The sequence below is a fragment of the Molothrus aeneus genome, chromosome 4, assembly GCF_037042795.1.
Source record: "Molothrus aeneus isolate 106 chromosome 4, BPBGC_Maene_1.0, whole genome shotgun sequence".
Classification (NCBI taxonomy): domain Eukaryota; kingdom Metazoa; phylum Chordata; class Aves; order Passeriformes; family Icteridae; genus Molothrus; species Molothrus aeneus.
The window spans coordinates 29,319,609-29,337,788 of NC_089649.1; the positions used below are offsets into that span (position 1 = coordinate 29,319,609).

Here is an 18,180-nt window from a genome sequence, read left to right on the forward strand (position 1 = left end):
CAACACACTGGCTGGTTCTGAAAGGTCTGGCTCTGACTTGCTGCATGTGGTCTCACATGGGCCAGCAGAGTGATGAAAGAGCTGGAGAACCTGTCTGAAGGAGCCCAGCATGTTTTTCTGAGATAAGATGAAGAGATGACTCAGTTTCTAAGCATGAATGTAGGGAAGAGGTTGGTGGCAGCTCTGCAGGAGAGCACTGAAAGAGACAGGGACTGGCCATGACAGATCCATGTTGTGCTGGCAAGGGGGAGATAATTTGTAAGGCAAGTGGCTTGCAAACCTTTAGCTGTGTACTCAGTGGGCTCAAGAGGTAGCCACACATTCAACCAGCCCACAAAACATGAGACTGGATCCATTTTGCATGCTGAGTTTCAATTTAGTGACAAGCAGTGTTACAGTATTGGCACAGGGCCTGCATGGTGTGAGATGTTGACTTGATCAAAACTCTTTACCTTGAGTTTGAGCACTTGAGTCTAGTTCTGGTGTTTGTCTTGGCACCTTGCAGCAGCATTTCCAGCAGACCAGAGGCCAAGAGGTCAACAACAGTATTTTTCAGCTATATTTTTTTTAGATTGGGTGGATGGCCTCTTGGTCGCATATGAACAGAAATTCTTAGCTCCTGGTTTTCCTGGTACTTTCCCTTTGTAGCCCATGCTTCTTCTTTAGCCTAGGTTTTAGGTCTTAGCACCAATGCTTGAACTGGAGAAGTGCATTAGGATTTCTGGTGTGTAGCTGTTGTGGGGAAAGTGACACCTAAGTCTCAGCTGAGTGCCACAGCTGAGTTTGAGGACTTTGCTGGCTTATGCACTCCTTGTCTTTGCTGTCCCCACCATGCCATGAGCAGCAGCTCCCCTTTTCCTAGCAGGCATTCTTGTCCCCATGCCCAGGAACCTCTGCCAGGATGGTGGAGGGGATGGATCATTCCCTGTGTGGCAGGGGACACAGATGACCCTGCACCCTGGGTGCCAAGTGTGTCACCCAGTCAGGGGGAAGGAGGATTGCAGGATGTGTCTGACTGGGAGCTCAGCTGGAGGTGCCTGTGCCAGAGGGACAGTGCTGAGGAGCAGCGACTGGAGGAGCAGCACAGACCCAGGATCTCAGAGGTACTGCTGGAGGGGGAAAGGGCTGTTTTCTAGTCTTGTGCTGCCCCCAGGCAGCCTGGCAGCCCCTTTCCCAGTGGTCCAAGCACACAAGAAAGGTGGATGCGCCTCACAGAAACTGTCTTGTATTTTTCTGTATTTGTGCAGGGTGTATTTTAAGAGGAAGCAATAGATACGCTGGAAAGAAGCTTTTTCCATGTCAATTTTGGCATGCATGGCATGCAGCAACAGCCTGGGTTCACAGGACTCATTCTGCCAAACCCATGGAGCTGATGCATGACTTTGCTGAGTAAATACTTCTGAAGGTCTTTGCAGTGCCTGCTTAAGCAATTCTCTGCTATGGTTCTGAAAAAAATGCCCTTGCTTTTCAAGGAGCAGGAACAAATTTCCACAGTAGCACTGGAAATATTGACACACTGCTCATGCCTCTCATCTTATATCATCAAAGGCTGGGCAGTGGAAGCTTGTGAGCCATAATGAAGTGAGTGATTCAGCATTATTTGTTTCATTTCCCTGTGCTAAACAAGCAACAGCCAGTTTCTGGTGAAGGAATTAATTGTTTGACAATAGAGTGAGTGAGCAGAGCAGGCTGACCACTGTCAAAGCAAAGTCTGGGCATGAAAGTCAAGCAGATATGACTCAGAGACAAGTTTTAGGCATATAGTGCTGTTCTTGAAACATTTTTGGTCACATTTTTCTTCTTCAGGAAAAAAAAAGTATTTAAATGGGAAGGGAGGCTGTTAAATAGGGCTGAGGAGGTCTGAACTGACTTCCTCTCTCAGACTGTTCTGTGACCTTAGGAAAGTTGCTTAACTCCCACCCACAAAGCAGAGATGATCAGTTTCTGTGTTACAAAGCAGAATCAACCACAAACCTCACAACTTTACGTTTGACTGTGTTAGGCAGGACATGAAAGTACCTAAATGAGGAACTAATTAGGAAATAAATGCACTGATTTATTAAAACATAATATTTCAAAATTCCTTTATTTTCAGGCACCAGTCAGTCCCTGGTTTTTTGCTGCTTGCTGCTATTACAAATTTGCTGACCACTGCCTGTAAATGGCCCACTGCTGCTTGTGGCAAAGGCCACAACACCCTCTGGATATCCTGATTCCTTTGTGGCTATTTTTTCCCTTTAGCCTTCACAAAGAACATACACAAACATACGCTGAAGAAACACAGCTGCGTCTTAGGAGAAAACACAGCAGAGGAGTGAACCAACAGTGCAGTAATGGGATGGGATGTGCTGAAGTGCTGGAGCTGCCCTGCCATCAAATGGGAGATGCCAGGAATCATCCAGACTTTCCAGCAGACTCAGGTAGCTGCAGCATGCTGGGCATCCCAGAAATGGCATTGCTGTTTTGGGACTGCAGCTCAGAGCTGTGTCCCCAGGACGGGGGCCACCTCTCCCCATGCACTTCAGAGCCTGTAGTGCAAAGCTTGTGGGGTAAATCTCAGTGATGATATTTTTCTCTATCACTGCCAGGATGATCTCAGCTACCAGAGAACAAGTGGAGAGGTGGAATCCTCCTCCGAATCCTGAAGAACCAAGGTAGCAAGAAGCAGAGATCAAACCCTTGTTCTTGCAGAGACCCTGGGTATTCCCTGCTGAGCCAGTCAGCTCCTGCCATGGCTAGGAGTGAGCAAGGTGGAGAAATGAGTCTGCTCTAAGTTGCTGGTCCAGAAATACTCTAAATACCTTTGAAATTCCTTCCCAGTGCACAGAGAAGGGCTCCCCTCACTGGCGGAGCTCACCATGCCTTTCACCTGAATTTCGGGAAAGGAGCCCCTGAGTTTCTTGAGGCACATAAGCAAGAGGTATCTTGGGGAGAGAGGAAAAGGATTGGGAAGACCACCACTTCCTGCACTCCTTTTCCTCCACAGCAACACCTTCTGGATGTATTTGGGCTGACTTTTTGTAGCAGCACACCTCCTGGATGTCAGCAGTGCCATGGGACTTCTCAGGGCTCCCACAGCAACAGGACCAGAGCAAAGGGGTCCCCCAGCCTACTGGGCTGCATTAGGCAGAGTGATGCCAGCATGTGCAGGGAAGTGATCCTGCTCCTCTGCTCAGCACCACTGGGACACACCTGGAGTCCTGGATCCAGTGGTGGACTGAGTACATGAGAGCCAAGGACATAGTGGAGAGAGTCCAGCAAGGAATTGATGATGATGAAGGGACTGGAGCATGTCTGATCAGAGCAGAAGCTGAGAGAGCAGGGACTGTTCAGCCTGGAGAAGAGAAGGCTCAAACAGGGGGAGCTTTTAAGTACTGACAGGGAGAATGAAGGACAAGAGGTATGAACACCAACTGAAATTGTGAAATCCCATTGAGACTCAGGGATGCAACTTCTGTATGTGTGTCCTGTGTGTGCTAATGCGGTGTGCTGTGCTAGGAGCAGGGCTGTGAGTGTTGTATGCTTTGTGTTGCGAGTGTGGCTGCACACTGTGTGCCCAGTGCAGGTTTCGTGTGCATTGTGTGCGTGTGTGTTGTGTTCAGTGTGTGTGGGATGGTGGCTCAGGGCTCTGTGGCCCCAGCTGGGGCTTGGTCCTGTGGGGGCCCCAAGGGGAAGCAGCCTCAGCCCCAGAGAGGTCACAGGTGGGGTCAGAGGCATGTGGGAGATGGGGCGTCTTATGGGACAGTTTATGGGGCAGACATGGGGAAATTGGGGGTATCCAGGGGGGTCGTAAGGCACATGGGAGGTTGGGAAACCCTGTGAGAGTTATGGGCTATCCAGGAAAGCAATGTGACACCCAAAGGGTCAGGACACTGGGGAGAGGACTAGGTGCACATCCAGGAGATTGATGGGCCTTGGGCTGGGAGGGTGGTGGTGGTTGTGGGGCACCTGTGGGAGTTGTGGGACACCCAAGAAAGGGGAGAGGGCACAGGAGAGGGCAGAGACACCCCAGGGGGCTATGGGACACCCAGGAGGCTGGGAAAACCCAGGGATTTATAAGGCACATGGGGGCCAAAGACAGCGTGGACAGGGTTCGGGTCACCCAAGCGGTTTGGGGGGGGTACAATCACAGGGTCCCACCACAAGCTGATGCTGGAGCCCAGGCCTGTGACACCTCCTTTATTGGCGGCACGAACAGAGCCCCTGACAGGAGGGAGGATCCATGAGGGCCCACGGGAGCGCCATGCTGGGCCTCACTGCAGGGCAGCACTAACAGAGCCTCTGATGGGACGGAGGGCCCACGAGACCCCCATGCTGGGCCTCACTGCGGGGCCGTGTAGGTGCCGGCCAGGTGCACGGGCAGCCCGTCGCGGCAGGCCACGCGCACGTACTGCTGGGCCTGGCGGGCGCGGTAGGCGCATGGCGGCCGCGTGTCCCCGCCGCGCAGGCGGCACATCGTGAGGCTCAGCGCCCTCGGCGTGCTCTGGAACCCCGTCTGGTCAGGCACCTGGGAGCAGGCGGCTACCAGCTCAGCGGCCGGGGCGTGCACGAAGGTGTTGGAGGGCTTGCAGGGCCTGCCCGGGGCCGTCACCTGGCGCCGCGCCAGCATGGTCTCGCAGTAGCGGTGCGCCGCCAGCGTGGCCGTCCGTGGGCTGTCCACGTGCTGCCGCAGGAACTTCTCGTAGCGCGTCTCGCCCTCCGCCCCTGCCAGCGCTGCCAGCACCAGCGTCATGCACAGCACCCAGCCCGCCATGGACGCCTGCGGAACGGGGGGTTAGGGCCATCTGCACCGCTGGGCCCCCGACTGGAAATCGCACCCTGGGTGCTTGGTTATTCTACAGATTCCCCCTCCCAGGTCCCTGGGCCCCACACAAATCCCCTCCCGATACCTGGGGGCCCATCTCTGGACAGCTGGGCTATCTGTGGATTCACCTGGATGCATAGGTCCCCTAAAATGCATTTTAGGTCCCATAAAATTATGCACTCCCCAGAAGCCTCCATGGCCTCCAAGCCAAGCCCAGAAGTCCCCCATGGAACACCCCCTAGCTGCTCCTCAGACCCCTGGCTCCCCTACAGATCCACCCCATGCCCCCACACCCAGATGCCATACACAGCCTCCCTTCCCCACTGGATGCTCGGGTTCCTCCCGGGTTCCTCCCAGACCCCTCCCACAGACATTCTGGTCCCCGATGCTCCCTTCACCCGCACCTGTGTGCGCGCCTCAGTTTCCCTTATGGCCTTAGAGTCTCCAGTATCCCTCCCACTCCTCTGCAGCTCTTTTATACTGACCCCAGCTGTGCCCAATGGGCAAGGATCCAGGAGGAGGGGCAGGGTAAAGAGCAAGGTCTGGGGAGAGCCAGGTGTCCAGGAGGCCCTGCTCACCCTCATGGCCCCCAAGGTCATTAGGCAGTCATTAACGAGCCACGTGACTGTCTGCGTGCATCCCCTTGGGTGGCCCCTGCCCACTCTGGCCTTGGACACCTGTCCCATTAAAGGCAGGATACCTAGGTCCTTTTGGTGGCAGGGCAAGATCCGTGGTTTCCTGGTGGCGGGCAGGATGTCACCATCTGCGGGGACATCATCTCTGGGACAGCTGGCAGATGTTCCTACAACTCTTGAAAGATATGGAACATCTATGGCTCTTCTGCAGTGCTAAGGGACCTATGTGTTCTTTTTCCCTGTGTCCCCTTGCTGCCAAATTCATACTCCTGGGAAGTGCCAGGATGCATTTTCCTCACTCCTACCTCCCATGTCCCAGCTGCTCCACTGACGCAGAGACAAGCAAGGAGCCAGGAGCCAGCCTGAGCCCACCAAACACTCCTTTCCCTTGACCATCGTAATGGAGCCCCAAGGAAAGCGTGTCCCCTCCAGGGGGAGAGGCATGTAGTGCCCACGAGAGGCTGTCACCTGTCACGAGTGGGCGCAAGTGACCTTCATCCTCCTCTCCCAAGAGATCAGAGAGACTCTGATGGGAAGTGGCAAAGAGAGAATGAGGTCCTGGGCAGCACCTTTCCCAAAAGAGCTGTAACACTTCCAAGACTGGCCACAGTGAAGGTGCAGAGGGTCCTGCCCTGCGCTCTGGTGGCATTTCTACAGCCTCTGAAGAAATCCTCCTCAAAGGTACACAGTCCCTACAGCTGGAACAGCTCAGGCACCTGGCCAAAACCTCGCAGACATGAAAGGTCAGCACAGCCCCCTGCTGACTGTCAATATCCTGCTCCTGGGCGTGGAAGCAGGATGGGGACTCTCACCATGACCCCTCAGACACACTCTGCTTTCCACTGTCCTGGTGTGGGTGGAAAAGGGATGGTGCCCACAGAAGGAGGAACAAGCCTGGATGCTTGGCAGCAGGCATGGTGCAGGTACCTGTGCTGGATCCCATCCTACCTGGCACAGCCTCAGGCATGTCCTTGCCAGAAGCTGCTGTGAGGCTCATGGGTGAGCCACAGCCTGTGGTCACCCCTTGTCCAGGGGGGCCCCAGCTGCCTGGCACTGTCCTGGGCATGGCTTCTCCATGTGCCATCCCTGCCCATGCCTGAGGGCTGAGCGGAGCCTCCTCCTGCCCTGTGCGGTGCGGAGAGGAGCCCTCGGCCGGGGCATTTGGGGCAGCCCAGACCAACAACTTCTGGTTGTCCCCTTGTGCCCCAAGGCCTGGGAAAGCTACCGGTTTTAGGAACAGAGTCTAGTTTAGAAAGGAGATATTATTTATTCTGCAGGGGGTGCAAGGTGGAGGTTTGACAGATCAAACACACCATGGGGTAAAAAGTAACATCTTTTATACAGTAAAGTTTATATGAGCCCTCCTCTCTAAAGCATATTCCTCGTCTATCGATGTATATTTATTTGTATGACGCATACTCTGTATGCGATACTTGAAATACAAAGTTCTTCATTAAGCAACTTCCACCGTAGAAAATACCGGACGACATCAGTTACGTTTACAAAAGGTGACGAGATTCAGCCTGGGGACAGATCATTCAGCTTGAGGACACCAGACTGGGTAGGAGGTGGCACCTGCCTTTCACCGGGGTACAGTCAGTGCAGCGAACCCCGTCCCTGTGGCTCTGCCCGTCCGCACAGCGGCCCCACTTTCGGGGAGCAGGGATCGGGAGTGCGGGGCCGGGCGCTCCGCGGGGACCGGGAGTGCCGGGCCGGGCGTTCCGCAGGGCTCCAGGCGGGGGCGCTCACGGGCACAGCCGAGGCTCCCCCCGCCCCCCCCGCGCCGTTGGTCCCGTCTCGCCGTGGTACGTCCCGCGCGGGCCGCCCCCGGCGCTGGAGGCGGCCCCCTTCTGCCAGGTCTCGCGCGAGCGCCGCTCTCGTATAATCTCGCGGGAGCGCGTACGCCCCGCCCTTTCCGCGGCGCGGGCCGGACCATGGCGGTCGGGAAGAACAAGCGCCTCACCAAGGGCGGCAAGAAGGGCGCCAAGAAGAAAGTGTGAGGGCCGCCGGGGCGAGGGCGGGCAGTGCCCAGGGGCGCCGGGCGGGGCGCCGCGGCGGCGGGATGGCGGGGATGCGGGGCGGATGGCGGCGGCGGCCCGGCCGGAGCAGGGCCGATGCTGTCATGGCGTCAGGCGGGCGGGCGTGGGCCCGGCGAGGCGGGAGCAGCGGCGGGCAGTCGGGGACGAAGGTCTTACTGCAGCCCGGTGCGGCCTGAGAACGTCGGCTAAAAAACCTTCTTCGTTTGATTTAAGGGTCGACCCTTTCTCCAAGAAGGACTGGTACGATGTCAAAGCACCAGCGATGTTCAATATCCGGAACATCGGGAAGACGCTTGTCACCAGGACTCAAGGAACTAGTGAGTATTTGGGGTTGGTGCAGTACAGGGGATTGTGCTTGCTCCATGTGCTGGCTCCGAGCGGTTAAAGAACTTCTTGGATAAAAGACTGATGAAAAAGGGGTTTCGTTTACGAGCTTGGAAGCTAATAGTTGGGTGATTTGAGTGGATTTTTTCGAGTTGACTGAGTTGTTTGAATAAATGAGCTTAGCTGCAAGAAGTTCGTACACTGGGCTCTTGTTTGTACAAGAATGCCAGGCCGTGGAAGGAAGGGCCTGAGGTTTCTCATGAGCTCCTCATGTGGTAACCTGGCAAGTTGGGAAAAGTTCGAGAAGTAAGCACTAGTTCTGATTGTCACCAGGGGCGATGTGGGACAGTGCCACAGGAGACCTTAGTCCTATGATCATAACGACCAGCACGTGAAGATACTGAAATACCTGAAATTTAAAGGTTTTGGGTAAAGATTAGAGCCAGAATTGCTGACTTATTGTGAGCACTGATGTGTTACTGGGGGGTAAATTCGGTTTTATATCATCTGGCACACCTTAGGAAGAGGAGGCCTCTGTTAGGAACGCAGAGGTGTCTGGATAGAGGTAACCCTGTTTTTGGAAGCTTAGCCTTGCAGAATGGCTAAAGAGCTTTATGATACTCTGCTGGCTGCAGTCAAAGTTAGGATTTTGATTGTTACTTTGAGCTGTAACATGTGAAACAAATAAAATGAGGGTCACTGCCAAACGAAGTGTAAACCAGCCAGTGTTGTTAAAATGGTTCCTCGTTGGAAGAGGAGCTGTGAAATTTTTGTACCGGGCTGTTCATTGCTGCTTCATCTCTGCTGAGCACTTGTGGATTTTGTTTGGTTTTCTCATTACTGTTCATAATTTCCAAATACTCTGTAGCCCCTTTATGCTTGAAACAAATCAAATTATTACACGTGGTGGGATCTGCTGTGTGCTGCTGTTCATATCCCACACCTGGTACTATTGCCTTGAAAAGATTCCTTCCAAAGGGAGAAATCAGTAACCTTGCTGGCTCTGTGATCACCATTAGAAAACATCAGAGAACAGGATTCCAGAGGGAATTCAGTGCCTGATTTGAAGGATGTACTTCTAATGTTAATCTAAGGTGCTTTATTCTGTTCCACCTCACAGAAATTGCCTCTGACGGGCTGAAGGGCCGCGTGTTTGAGGTGAGCCTGGCTGATCTGCAGAATGATGAGGTTGCCTTCCGCAAATTCAAACTGATCACTGAGGACGTTCAGGGCAAGAATTGTCTGACCAACTTCCATGGGATGGACCTCACACGGGACAAAATGTGCTCCATGGTGAAAAAATGGCAGGTGTGTGAGAAACAAGGTCTGCATTGCTGCTGGTACCCCAGGGAGGCAGGGAAGAGCGTGGGGTGTGTGGGGCTGGGCAGCCTGTGCTGCAGGGGTGCTAAACCTTCAGTGCTTCCTCTTCCAGACCATGATTGAAGCCCACGTGGATGTCAAGACTACGGATGGGTACCTGCTGCGCCTCTTCTGCGTGGGCTTCACCAAGAAGCGCAATAACCAAATCCGCAAGACCTCCTATGCCCAGCACCAGCAGGTCCGGCAGATCCGCAAGAAAATGATGGAGATCATGACCCGGGAGGTGCAGACCAATGACCTGAAGGAAGTTGTCAATAAGCTGTAAGCTTTGGTCCTGTTCTTTTTTCTCCCCTACAGTTTAAATCCTTGTTTGGGAGTTGGTTGTTGCTGAGTGCCTGGGGAGTGCTGGTGCATCCCAAGCTGTTGGTCAGGCAAGGAGCCCCTCGTGTGGAAAAGCCAATCACCCTTTTCTGCAAATGGCTTCTGTCAGTCTCTGCATCCTGTCTGACCTGAATCCACTGTCACGTTTGCATAAATGTAAAATCACTTTCCAGAAGATTGGTGGTTCACATTTCTACAGACTAAAGTTGTAATTCTGATCTACTGGGACTGTGAATGCTCTGAGCTCTTCTGATAGAGGAGTTTCTCAGTGTGTTGATTGCTTCCAGAAGTTTGCAGATTTGCTCTCAAAATGAGCACATTTGCACTGTGTCCCTTCTAACGTTGCAAGGGAGGTGTCTTAGACTCTAAATGTACTTGAAGAAAATTGTCAAAGTGATGATACAGACTTGTAGAATATTTTGTATTAAGGTTTTTTTTTTAAGCCTGTGTTGCTGCTGCAGAAGCAGGCAGAGTTTTTAGCATTGTGGTGCTCTGTGATTCCTCAGGATCCCAGACAGCATTGGCAAGGACATCGAGAAGGCCTGTCAGTCCATTTACCCTCTGCACGATGTCTATGTCCGCAAGGTGAAGATGCTCAAGAAGCCCAAGTTTGAATGTAAGTCTGTTCCTGCAGACATTTGGGGGAGGGTGTGGAAAGGAGGGAGTTTCAATGTGTTTGCTTTTGGATAAAGATATTACAGCTTCAGTGAGCTGTAGTAGTTGTAGAAGAGAAGGTGTGTCCTTGTCCCCATGTGTGGTTTCCAGATAGAAAGCCAAGCAGTGAGCATCCATTTGGAGCTTCTTGCAGTCTCACCTGGAAGTGCTGCTGAATGTTTAGAAGCTTTGCTTTGGGAATGAATGATGACAAAATGTTTCGGTCCCAGATGATGTGGAATGATTCCATTTCCCCAATTTCTGACATTCCCGTGTAATGCAGCAGTAGGTGCTTGAGTCCAGATCCTTTTAGGAAAAGATGTCATTTGCAGTTTCATTACATAGCCTTATTTCACTGCTTGATGTGTCTGTCTGTCACTGCAGCAGCATCTCTGTGCATGAGCTGTCTGCAATGGACTTAGTCCTAGCGACAGAAAACATTCTGGCGGTTTCATTGGTGTGTGTTGAGTAATGGAGTAATTTAAAACTGTTCAAACAGGTCCATCTCTCACTGTTTCTGTCACTGCTTCTTTTTAGTGGGCAAGCTGATGGAGCTGCATGGTGAAGGTGGTGGTGCTGGAAAGCCCTCTGGGGATGAGGCTGGCACCAAGGTAGAGCGAGCTGATGGATATGAGCCGCCCGTGCAAGAGTCTGTGTGAAACTAAAAATTGGTGGAAAATAAAAGGTTTTAATATACAGAACTAATGCTTGGTTGGTTGCCTGTATTGCTCCTGGACAATATTGGTACTGGATGTGTGGATGAGCTTTCAATGAGGTAAACCTATGGCCTTGGTTTAAAAAAAAATTAAAAGAAGTACTCATGTACTTTTCCAGTTGTGTTGTAGAGATGGGTGGAAGAAGGTGGGTTGTCCTTTCTGTGGATTCTTAATGTTGGTTTTAACCAGTAATTTTAGTCCTTGCCAAAAAAACCTTGAGTATGTGTGAAGAGGTTGTATTGGTGAGAGGTGCTTCACAGAGTACAGGGAAGGCAGAAATTGCACTGGGAAACCTGTGTCAGAATTTGTTATTATTGGGAAGTCTTACAGTTTTATCCAGATTACTTGCTTCAGAGTAATGTGCATATGTTTAAATTTCTTGGTAATTTAATACTGCCACACCTGGGATAGGTGTGGTCTGTGGTGGTCAGAAGGTGTTTGAAGGTGTTAAGGTTGTAACTATGATGATGGAAGCAGTGTTAATTGAGCATTGCAGAAATCCAGTATGCGCTTGAGCAGTGGACTTGAGTGTTGGATTTTAACCTGTCAGAACTGAGGGATGACTGTAATGGAAAACCTGTGGAACTTCAGGGGAAAAGATTCTGGAAAGAGGCAATGGTATGTGTTCTGAAAACAAAGCACTTAAGTTTTGCTGAGTAATTTTGTTTTCCATTATCTAACAGCATTTTTGATTCTTGTTCAACTTATGTTGGCTTGTAAGTGAAAGACTGGTTTTTTCTGGCTACAAGGAGTTTTGTGCACTATCAATGTGTTTAGGCCAACAAACCTAAACTTAGTCCTGTTAAATTGTTGGTAAGTTAGTGATTTAAAACCTGAGAGCAAAAGCTGGAATTCACTGAGATTAGTGGCTCTTGCAATTGGTTGTCACAGAGCTTAGGACAAGAAATAAAGAAAATGTTACTGTTCCAGCAAAGCTGCTGGAGAAAAGGAGAGGGGCTCTGCTACCCATGAAGGCCGTACTGTTCCCTGCCAGGGATTTTCACATTTTCCTAGGCAAAATGAGAATGCTTTTGAACTTACTTCAGAACGCTGCAGGTGATGTGACTTTGTCTTGTGGTTCCAAGTTACAGTTTTAATATGTTCTGGTTTTTCTACTTTGTGTACTGGAAGGAAGAGCAGTGAGTGCTCAACACTCAGAACCTTGGAACGGGGGAAGGAATCTTATTGCTTTGCTGTTTCCATCTGTACTGCTGAGGCAGGTAGGTGTCACCTGCCTCCAAAAATCCCAGACAGCCACATTTTTGAAACCATAGGTTTTATTTGTTACTTGCATATCTAAGGACTGTTGCCAAAAGGTTAGTCCAAGAGGACTGGGGGAAAGAACAAGAACTTGGGATTTTTCAGGCTTTTAAATGTATTGTTAGGAAGAGTGCATTGCCAAGCAGGCATTCTGGGTAATGTAGGCTTTGTAATGTGATTTCACGTGGGGGAAAAGCAGGAAGGAAAATACTGTGAGTCATCCTCTGTATTCTCTCATCAAACACCAGCTGAAGAATCATGGAGTATGAAAGCAGCATTCAGCAGAGCACACCTAAATTATGTGCAGGATCAGCCTGTGTCATCTTCTCAATGTTCTCACAGTGAGAAACAGTGTGTGTGATTCCCCTGTGGTAGCAGGTAGAAAAGTGTGATAGGTTCTGTAGGTGGTGAGTGTGAGCATACCCAAGTGCAAAGGCTTGGATAACCTGTTAAAATCATCCACATTCTCTGAGGGGTTTGGACTACTTGTCTGGGGGTGGGCTGTTACTTTGCAGAATGAGATCTCTCAAACTGTTAAGTGGAAAGCTCTGCTTTCCACAGCATAAGACAATTAAAATGCCATCATGACTTAATTATAAAAATTTTATTGATTAAATACATTCTTAATTTACAGAGGTACCATAACAAACTTACTGGACTTAACAAAGGTTTATTTAGGACACTGTTCATTGTACACAGAACAAAGATATCTTCCTGAAGATATTTCTAGAGGATGGGTCAAACAAAATATTTTGGTAAGTGAGGCTTTTATTCTGATGCCTGGAGATCTAGCTGGATTTCAAGGTTACAGCTGGAATTTGCTACTACATTGCAGTTAAGATTTGCACTCCACCTCAGTCTCGGCTTTTTTGTACACCTTAGGAATGAATCTTCTGTTGTGATCTGTATGCAGTCTTACAGTGGTGTTGGGCATTGTCTTAGGAGAATCCTGCCCTGTACAAGCCGAGCATCTCCCTTGCTTCAGCGTTCACACGGACGCCGTTTCAGCTGCCTGCAGCCACGCGAGCAGCCCTTAGATGGCACTCGGTGCTCTGAGTAAAAGGCCTTGCTGCTACTCCCGCCCTGCCCCACGGGGAGGAGGAGATTACATACAGCAGAGTGGTCTTGGCAATGAACAGGCACTGACTTTAAACATTCAGTGAAGTTACAAAAACAACTGGTTAAGACACAGTTATAAAAATGGGAAAGAGGAAATTAAAAAAAAATATTAAAAAAATCAATTCTACTTTTGAGACTTGTATCAAAACCTTAGAAAACTGCCAGACAAACAGTAAGTAAACATCATACACTTCAGCCTCATCTGCCACCACAGTGGTGTGTGTCTTTGAAGAACCTGGCAATTCCTTGGATTTCTTTAGGACATAACTGATTTTTTGGAATAAACAAGAATCTTTAGAATCTCCTAACAGGAAAACTTGGGAGAGTGAGAAGGATTGTCCTTGGCTGTCGACTGCCACGTGATTATTCCAGAGGAGTTCTGGACAGGCTTGCTGGGGCTGCTGAGTAACAGCTGTAGCCATTGTTGCATTTCCAACCTTCTAGAACAGCACATAACAGTATTTTGCTTATGTTAGTCCCTATTGGAAGTAGAAGTCCAGCTCCTCAGCTCATTAAAACTTTGTGTGATTATCATCCCCCAGTTGTGTGAAGGGGTACTGGTGTAGTTTAAACACAGAGCAGAACACAAAGAGGGGCTGTGTCTGTCCTGTGCAAGTTCTGTGGCCTGGCAGTGACTGCTGGGTCAATGGTGCTGAGGCCCTCAGGCTTGCTCCCGGTGAGCTCCAGTCTGCCACTGGGACTGGATGCCCATTCCTTGCTGTTACAAAAAGGAATTGACTACCAGAAGTTCCTATAATGTGAAACTACCTCAATCACATCCCTCTTAGTTGGTCAGTCCAGCTACACTGCTGCTCTGTACCAAGTGCCTTGGTGAGAGCTGTTTGGAGTAACCTCTTGCCAGGCATGTTTTCCTTAAGGCCTCCACAGACCATTTGTAAGGATGCTCAGTGTATTTGGTATGTGGCAACAAACTGGAAACTAATCCCATGTCTGCTGAAAACTAAACGCAAGGCTCTATAATATCCTTCATGTTAAGGATAGGAATAGTGTTACTGAAGTATGTTCCAGTGCTTGAGTGACAAATAAAATGCAGACTGGGTGAACACTGGCTTTCCACTTCCATGAGGGGAGTGGAGGGGCAAATAGTTGGAATAGTGCAGCTCCTCCATGGCTGGGATCTGAGAGAGCTCCATAGACACTGTCTGTTGCTAACTTCAGCTGGGAAAGAAGGGTATGATGGTGCTCAAAGAACAGTGGGCAGTAGGAGAAAACTAAACCTCTACTTGCAAAGTATTTTAGAGAAAGCGAGGAAGTCTAAGATGATTCATACTGATTTAAACAGAATTCATTAAGAGGCAAAATACTTAAAAATTTTACTTTTGTGATCTTGCTGTATGAGCAGCCTGGGCTAAGAATAGAAGGATACTACACAAGGATTTATTTCTCCATTTCCCCTCTTACCAGAATTAGATTTGATACCTTTCTACTATGAAATACCAGTTATTTTTCTTATCCTCTAAGTCATAAAACAAGTGGATTCTACTGCTAATGTGGAACTCAAGCAGTAATGAAACCTGAATATCAAACTTCATCTACATACTGAGTGCTGTAATTATATATTAAAACAATTTTTAAATTTGGATCTTAAGAAGTTCAAAGAAGGCCAAAGCAGCTTATGTTATGCAGACTTTGTGCATGGTAAATATAATACCAGAGAGTAAACATACTAGAATGCTATATAAGTTAAAATGGTGTTGCACCACAGTATTTCCCTAGTTGGAAATGGCTAAAAAGCCTGCTTGTTTTGCTCTCTGAGCATTCATGAAACATGATAACATACACTGTCACAAAAGACTCAAATTTTCTTATCTGACTTCAAGATACTACTATGACTGTCTAGAAAAAGTAGTGCAAAACATTGATAATCAACACTCGTTGATGTCTTTGCTGTGCCTTTAGGGTAGAAAACATTCTCTCCCACATGCAGGGAGTAGTAGGAAGGCAACACTTCATGGTGTTTTTAAAATCTGAACAAAGTTCCTGGGAAATATCCCAGACTTTCCTAGTATCTCTCCACTCATCCAGTCCTCGTCTACAGATTCCAGCTCTGTTATCATGTCACCTGCCTGTAAGAGAAGGAGCACTGTGAGTCAGTACAGCTTACTGTGCAGCCTTACTGAGCAACAACGTTAATGCATGCAGAGCTGATCCTCTTTAGAAACAGTATCAATCAGAGAGAAGAGGGTAAGATGTGGCCAGTCTCTTCTGTTGGTGATATCTCCTGAAGCTTCTCTTAGGCTAAATACTTGTCCATGCTGAGAAATCACCACCTTTGGAGGGGACAGAAGAGCACTGCTGGATAACTTCTCACTTTGCCTATCCAGGTATGTTAAGAGCTGGCTCATGGGGCCCCTGCTTTAGTGCTTATTTGTGTGTGTTTCTGGGCTTTGTTTTCTTAAAACACTGGAAAGATTTTTTTTTTCATTTAATCCCAGTATTTTCTAGTATTTGGGAACTTTCCCCAAAAAAAGGAAAAGCAATCTAAAAGCTCAGTATGGCCATTTAAATTGCAGGTCCTGTGTTTGGTCCTGGTTCTTGTTCTCAGTGTCCCATGCCACACCCTTCATCTGAAGTACTGGCCTTTGTTTCAGTACCTCTATTTCCCTTTTCTGCTTTAAAGGATCATCTATCCTTTCAGCATTGCAAGCTGCTAATGGTGAAACTATTTTGCTAGTTTTAGAAGAGAAAATACTGTGTTGTAGCTCCTGTGAAAGTCTACTGCTTCTCAGATATTTGCTTTTGAGAACATGGTTACCTAAATCATGACTTTGCATATCAAGGGCACTCTGTTTCTTGTTCATGCTTAATATGATCTGGGCATCCAGCATGTATTTAGTTTTTCCCCTTGTTCCCATGGCAACTCTGAATTGTGTTGCCAGTTCAAGATTCTGCTGTACTAGGTTTCCCTCAGAGGCCTGGCTGCTGTAGTACTGGCACTCTCACCATTACCTCCTACTCAGAGTTTTCTTTCTAGTCCAAAGAGAGGCTCCCCATCAACCAATCAGGAACTAAATGTACTGCAAAATAAGGTTTGTTTATCTTGTCATGGTAACTAGATCAGAGAAGTCGGGAATTCTGCAACTCCTGAGCTCCTTCCAGTGTTTTAATGAAGATTTTTGCTGATAGGTAACAGGAGTGATAAGGGAAAAAATATCTTTTAGAGAGACCACTTATCAAGTGTGTTAGTATCTATGCATATTAATATGTATGTTAATATCTATGTGCTTCATCCTTCTTGTCTAAAGCCCACATTCACAGGGGATGAACCTTATTTTTTAGCACTCCTTAGGAGCATGAGACCTCTTGAAAATTGGTCTAAGAGAGTTACTTACTTTGAAGGAAAGCTCATCTTCATTTTCTCCATGAAAATCATAAAGAGCTTTGGCTTTTCCTTTCTTCCCTCCTCCAGGCTGTGACAGCTCTACCTTGGCTACAGAACATGGACAAGAGAAGTTACTTGCATGGGAGTGAAATAAATCTCTGTTTCTGGAGAAGTTTCCTGTCATTCTCTTATTTCCTCCCCAGTATTGTGCTACAGGTTGTCCAAATGTTATTGCTACTGCTGTACTGAATTCACTGTCCTACTGCAATAAAAACTCTACTGCCACCAGTCCATTTTATAGTATTACACAGGCTCACATTTCTGCTTCTAAGCAGACTAAATTTAGAACTCACTTAACTTGAACTTCCCAATGGTGATACATAATAAATGCTGACTTTGCCTCTTTCTGCTCTAAGATGAAGCAGCATCAATACTCCTGAATTACTCCTTAAAGGTGGCTCAGTGGCCCTGTTTTTCCTGTGCCCAAACCACACTGGAAAACATCCCAGAGTCTGTGTCACTGACTAGAACATGAGATATTGCCATTATTGGAGTGGTTGGTTCAAAACTTAAGTTTAGCTTTAGAATACTGAGGACTCTGGTGGTGTGTGACTTGTTGATGTCGTTGTGCTCTCCCACAGCTGTCATGACTGGCACAACCCAGTGAATAATGAATTGCCATCTATAGGAGCACTGTACCTGAGCAGGTCTGAACAAAAACTGCTGGGAAAATCCCTTCCTTTCCATTCAATCTTCCTCTATACCACTCCAAATCGACTTGTTCCAGTATTTGGATGTAGTCTCCCTTTCTGAAGGACAGATCATCTTTGGTTTCTGCTGTAAAATCATGAAGCGCTTCACACCACTCCAGTGAGCGTCTGCTGCTCTGTTCAAGTTAACAGAAGAGCTGCATTAATTTTAGAAGTGTGAATGGAGCCCAAAAAACTGATGGATGCTGCTGAAAGCAGCTGTACAGCACGTGGCTGTCCTGACACCCTCCCAATACAAAAGTGCTGCTGCAGATGTAGACCAGAATTCCATTTGAGCAATTAACACCACAGAATTTCATCTAGGCTCAGCCACATTCCTTTTTATCTCTGGTGGCAGGGGAAAGGATTAATACATTCAAAATTAGATCACTGCAGCAATACTTAAAATAGAGCTAACAAGAATTTCCTTCAGCACAAAGGATAAAAATTTACTAATGTTAATTTGTCAGAAGCTCTGAATTCAATCAGCTTAGGCCTTGTGTCAGAACTGAGGTGTGACAATGCAGCATTGTGTGTTGTGGGAGTGGTAGTGGTGTCACATTCTGCAGTTACTCCCACATTATAATAGAGTCTCTGTAAATCTATACATAAATTCTGGCCCTCACCTATACAGTTTTATTACCTGAGGAAGGGAAGACAAAACCTCCACCTTATTCTTCAGTGCTGTTTCTGTACCTATGTAAGTAAAGCACAACTTAAGAACAGAAGCAGTGTCTATTCAGAATGTTACTAATGACAGAGATTTTAGATATTTGAAGTAATTATTAAGAATAGCTTCTTAAGAAGTCCTACTGTTAATTTTGATGGGTTTTTTA

General features: G+C 48.1%; 3 protein-coding genes and 1 non-coding gene across 6 annotated transcripts in view; 2 read left to right on the forward strand and 2 right to left on the reverse strand.

The window, feature by feature from the left end:
• Positions 1-4,321: 4,321 nt before the first annotated feature.
• Positions 4,322-4,753, reverse strand: LOC136556134 (ribonuclease CL2-like). The gene has a single exon (XM_066549180.1). The coding sequence runs from the start codon at positions 4,751-4,753 to the stop codon at positions 4,322-4,324; it is 432 nt and encodes a 143-aa protein (XP_066405277.1).
• A 2,553-nt stretch (positions 4,754-7,306) lies between these two features.
• Positions 7,307-10,858, forward strand: RPS3A (ribosomal protein S3A). Its single transcript, XM_066548182.1, has 6 exons — positions 7,307-7,435; positions 7,692-7,795; positions 8,923-9,110; positions 9,235-9,443; positions 10,010-10,119; positions 10,695-10,858. Exons 1-6 carry the CDS (start codon positions 7,374-7,376, stop codon positions 10,814-10,816), a joined length of 795 nt encoding a protein of 264 aa, XP_066404279.1. The 5' UTR covers positions 7,307-7,373; the 3' UTR covers positions 10,817-10,858.
• On the forward strand, positions 10,357-10,426 carry LOC136556358 (small nucleolar RNA SNORD73). Its single transcript, XR_010783663.1, has one exon. It is a non-coding gene; the product is annotated as a small nucleolar RNA SNORD73 (small nucleolar RNA).
• Positions 10,859-12,722: 1,864 nt separating the features above from the next.
• SH3D19 (SH3 domain containing 19) overlaps positions 12,723-18,180 on the reverse strand; it is an 81,807-nt gene continuing 76,349 nt past the window's right edge. For all 3 annotated transcript variants that reach the window (XM_066548180.1, XM_066548179.1, XM_066548181.1), the window contains 4 exons: positions 17,988-18,040; positions 17,295-17,481; positions 16,606-16,703; positions 12,723-15,339 (listed from right to left, as the gene is read on the reverse strand). In XM_066548180.1, coding sequence (XP_066404277.1) covers positions 15,223-15,339; positions 16,606-16,703; positions 17,295-17,481; positions 17,988-18,040 — 455 coding nt within the window. In that variant the 3' untranslated portion in view covers positions 12,723-15,222. The remainder of the gene's footprint in view (positions 15,340-16,605; positions 16,704-17,294; positions 17,482-17,987; positions 18,041-18,180) is intronic.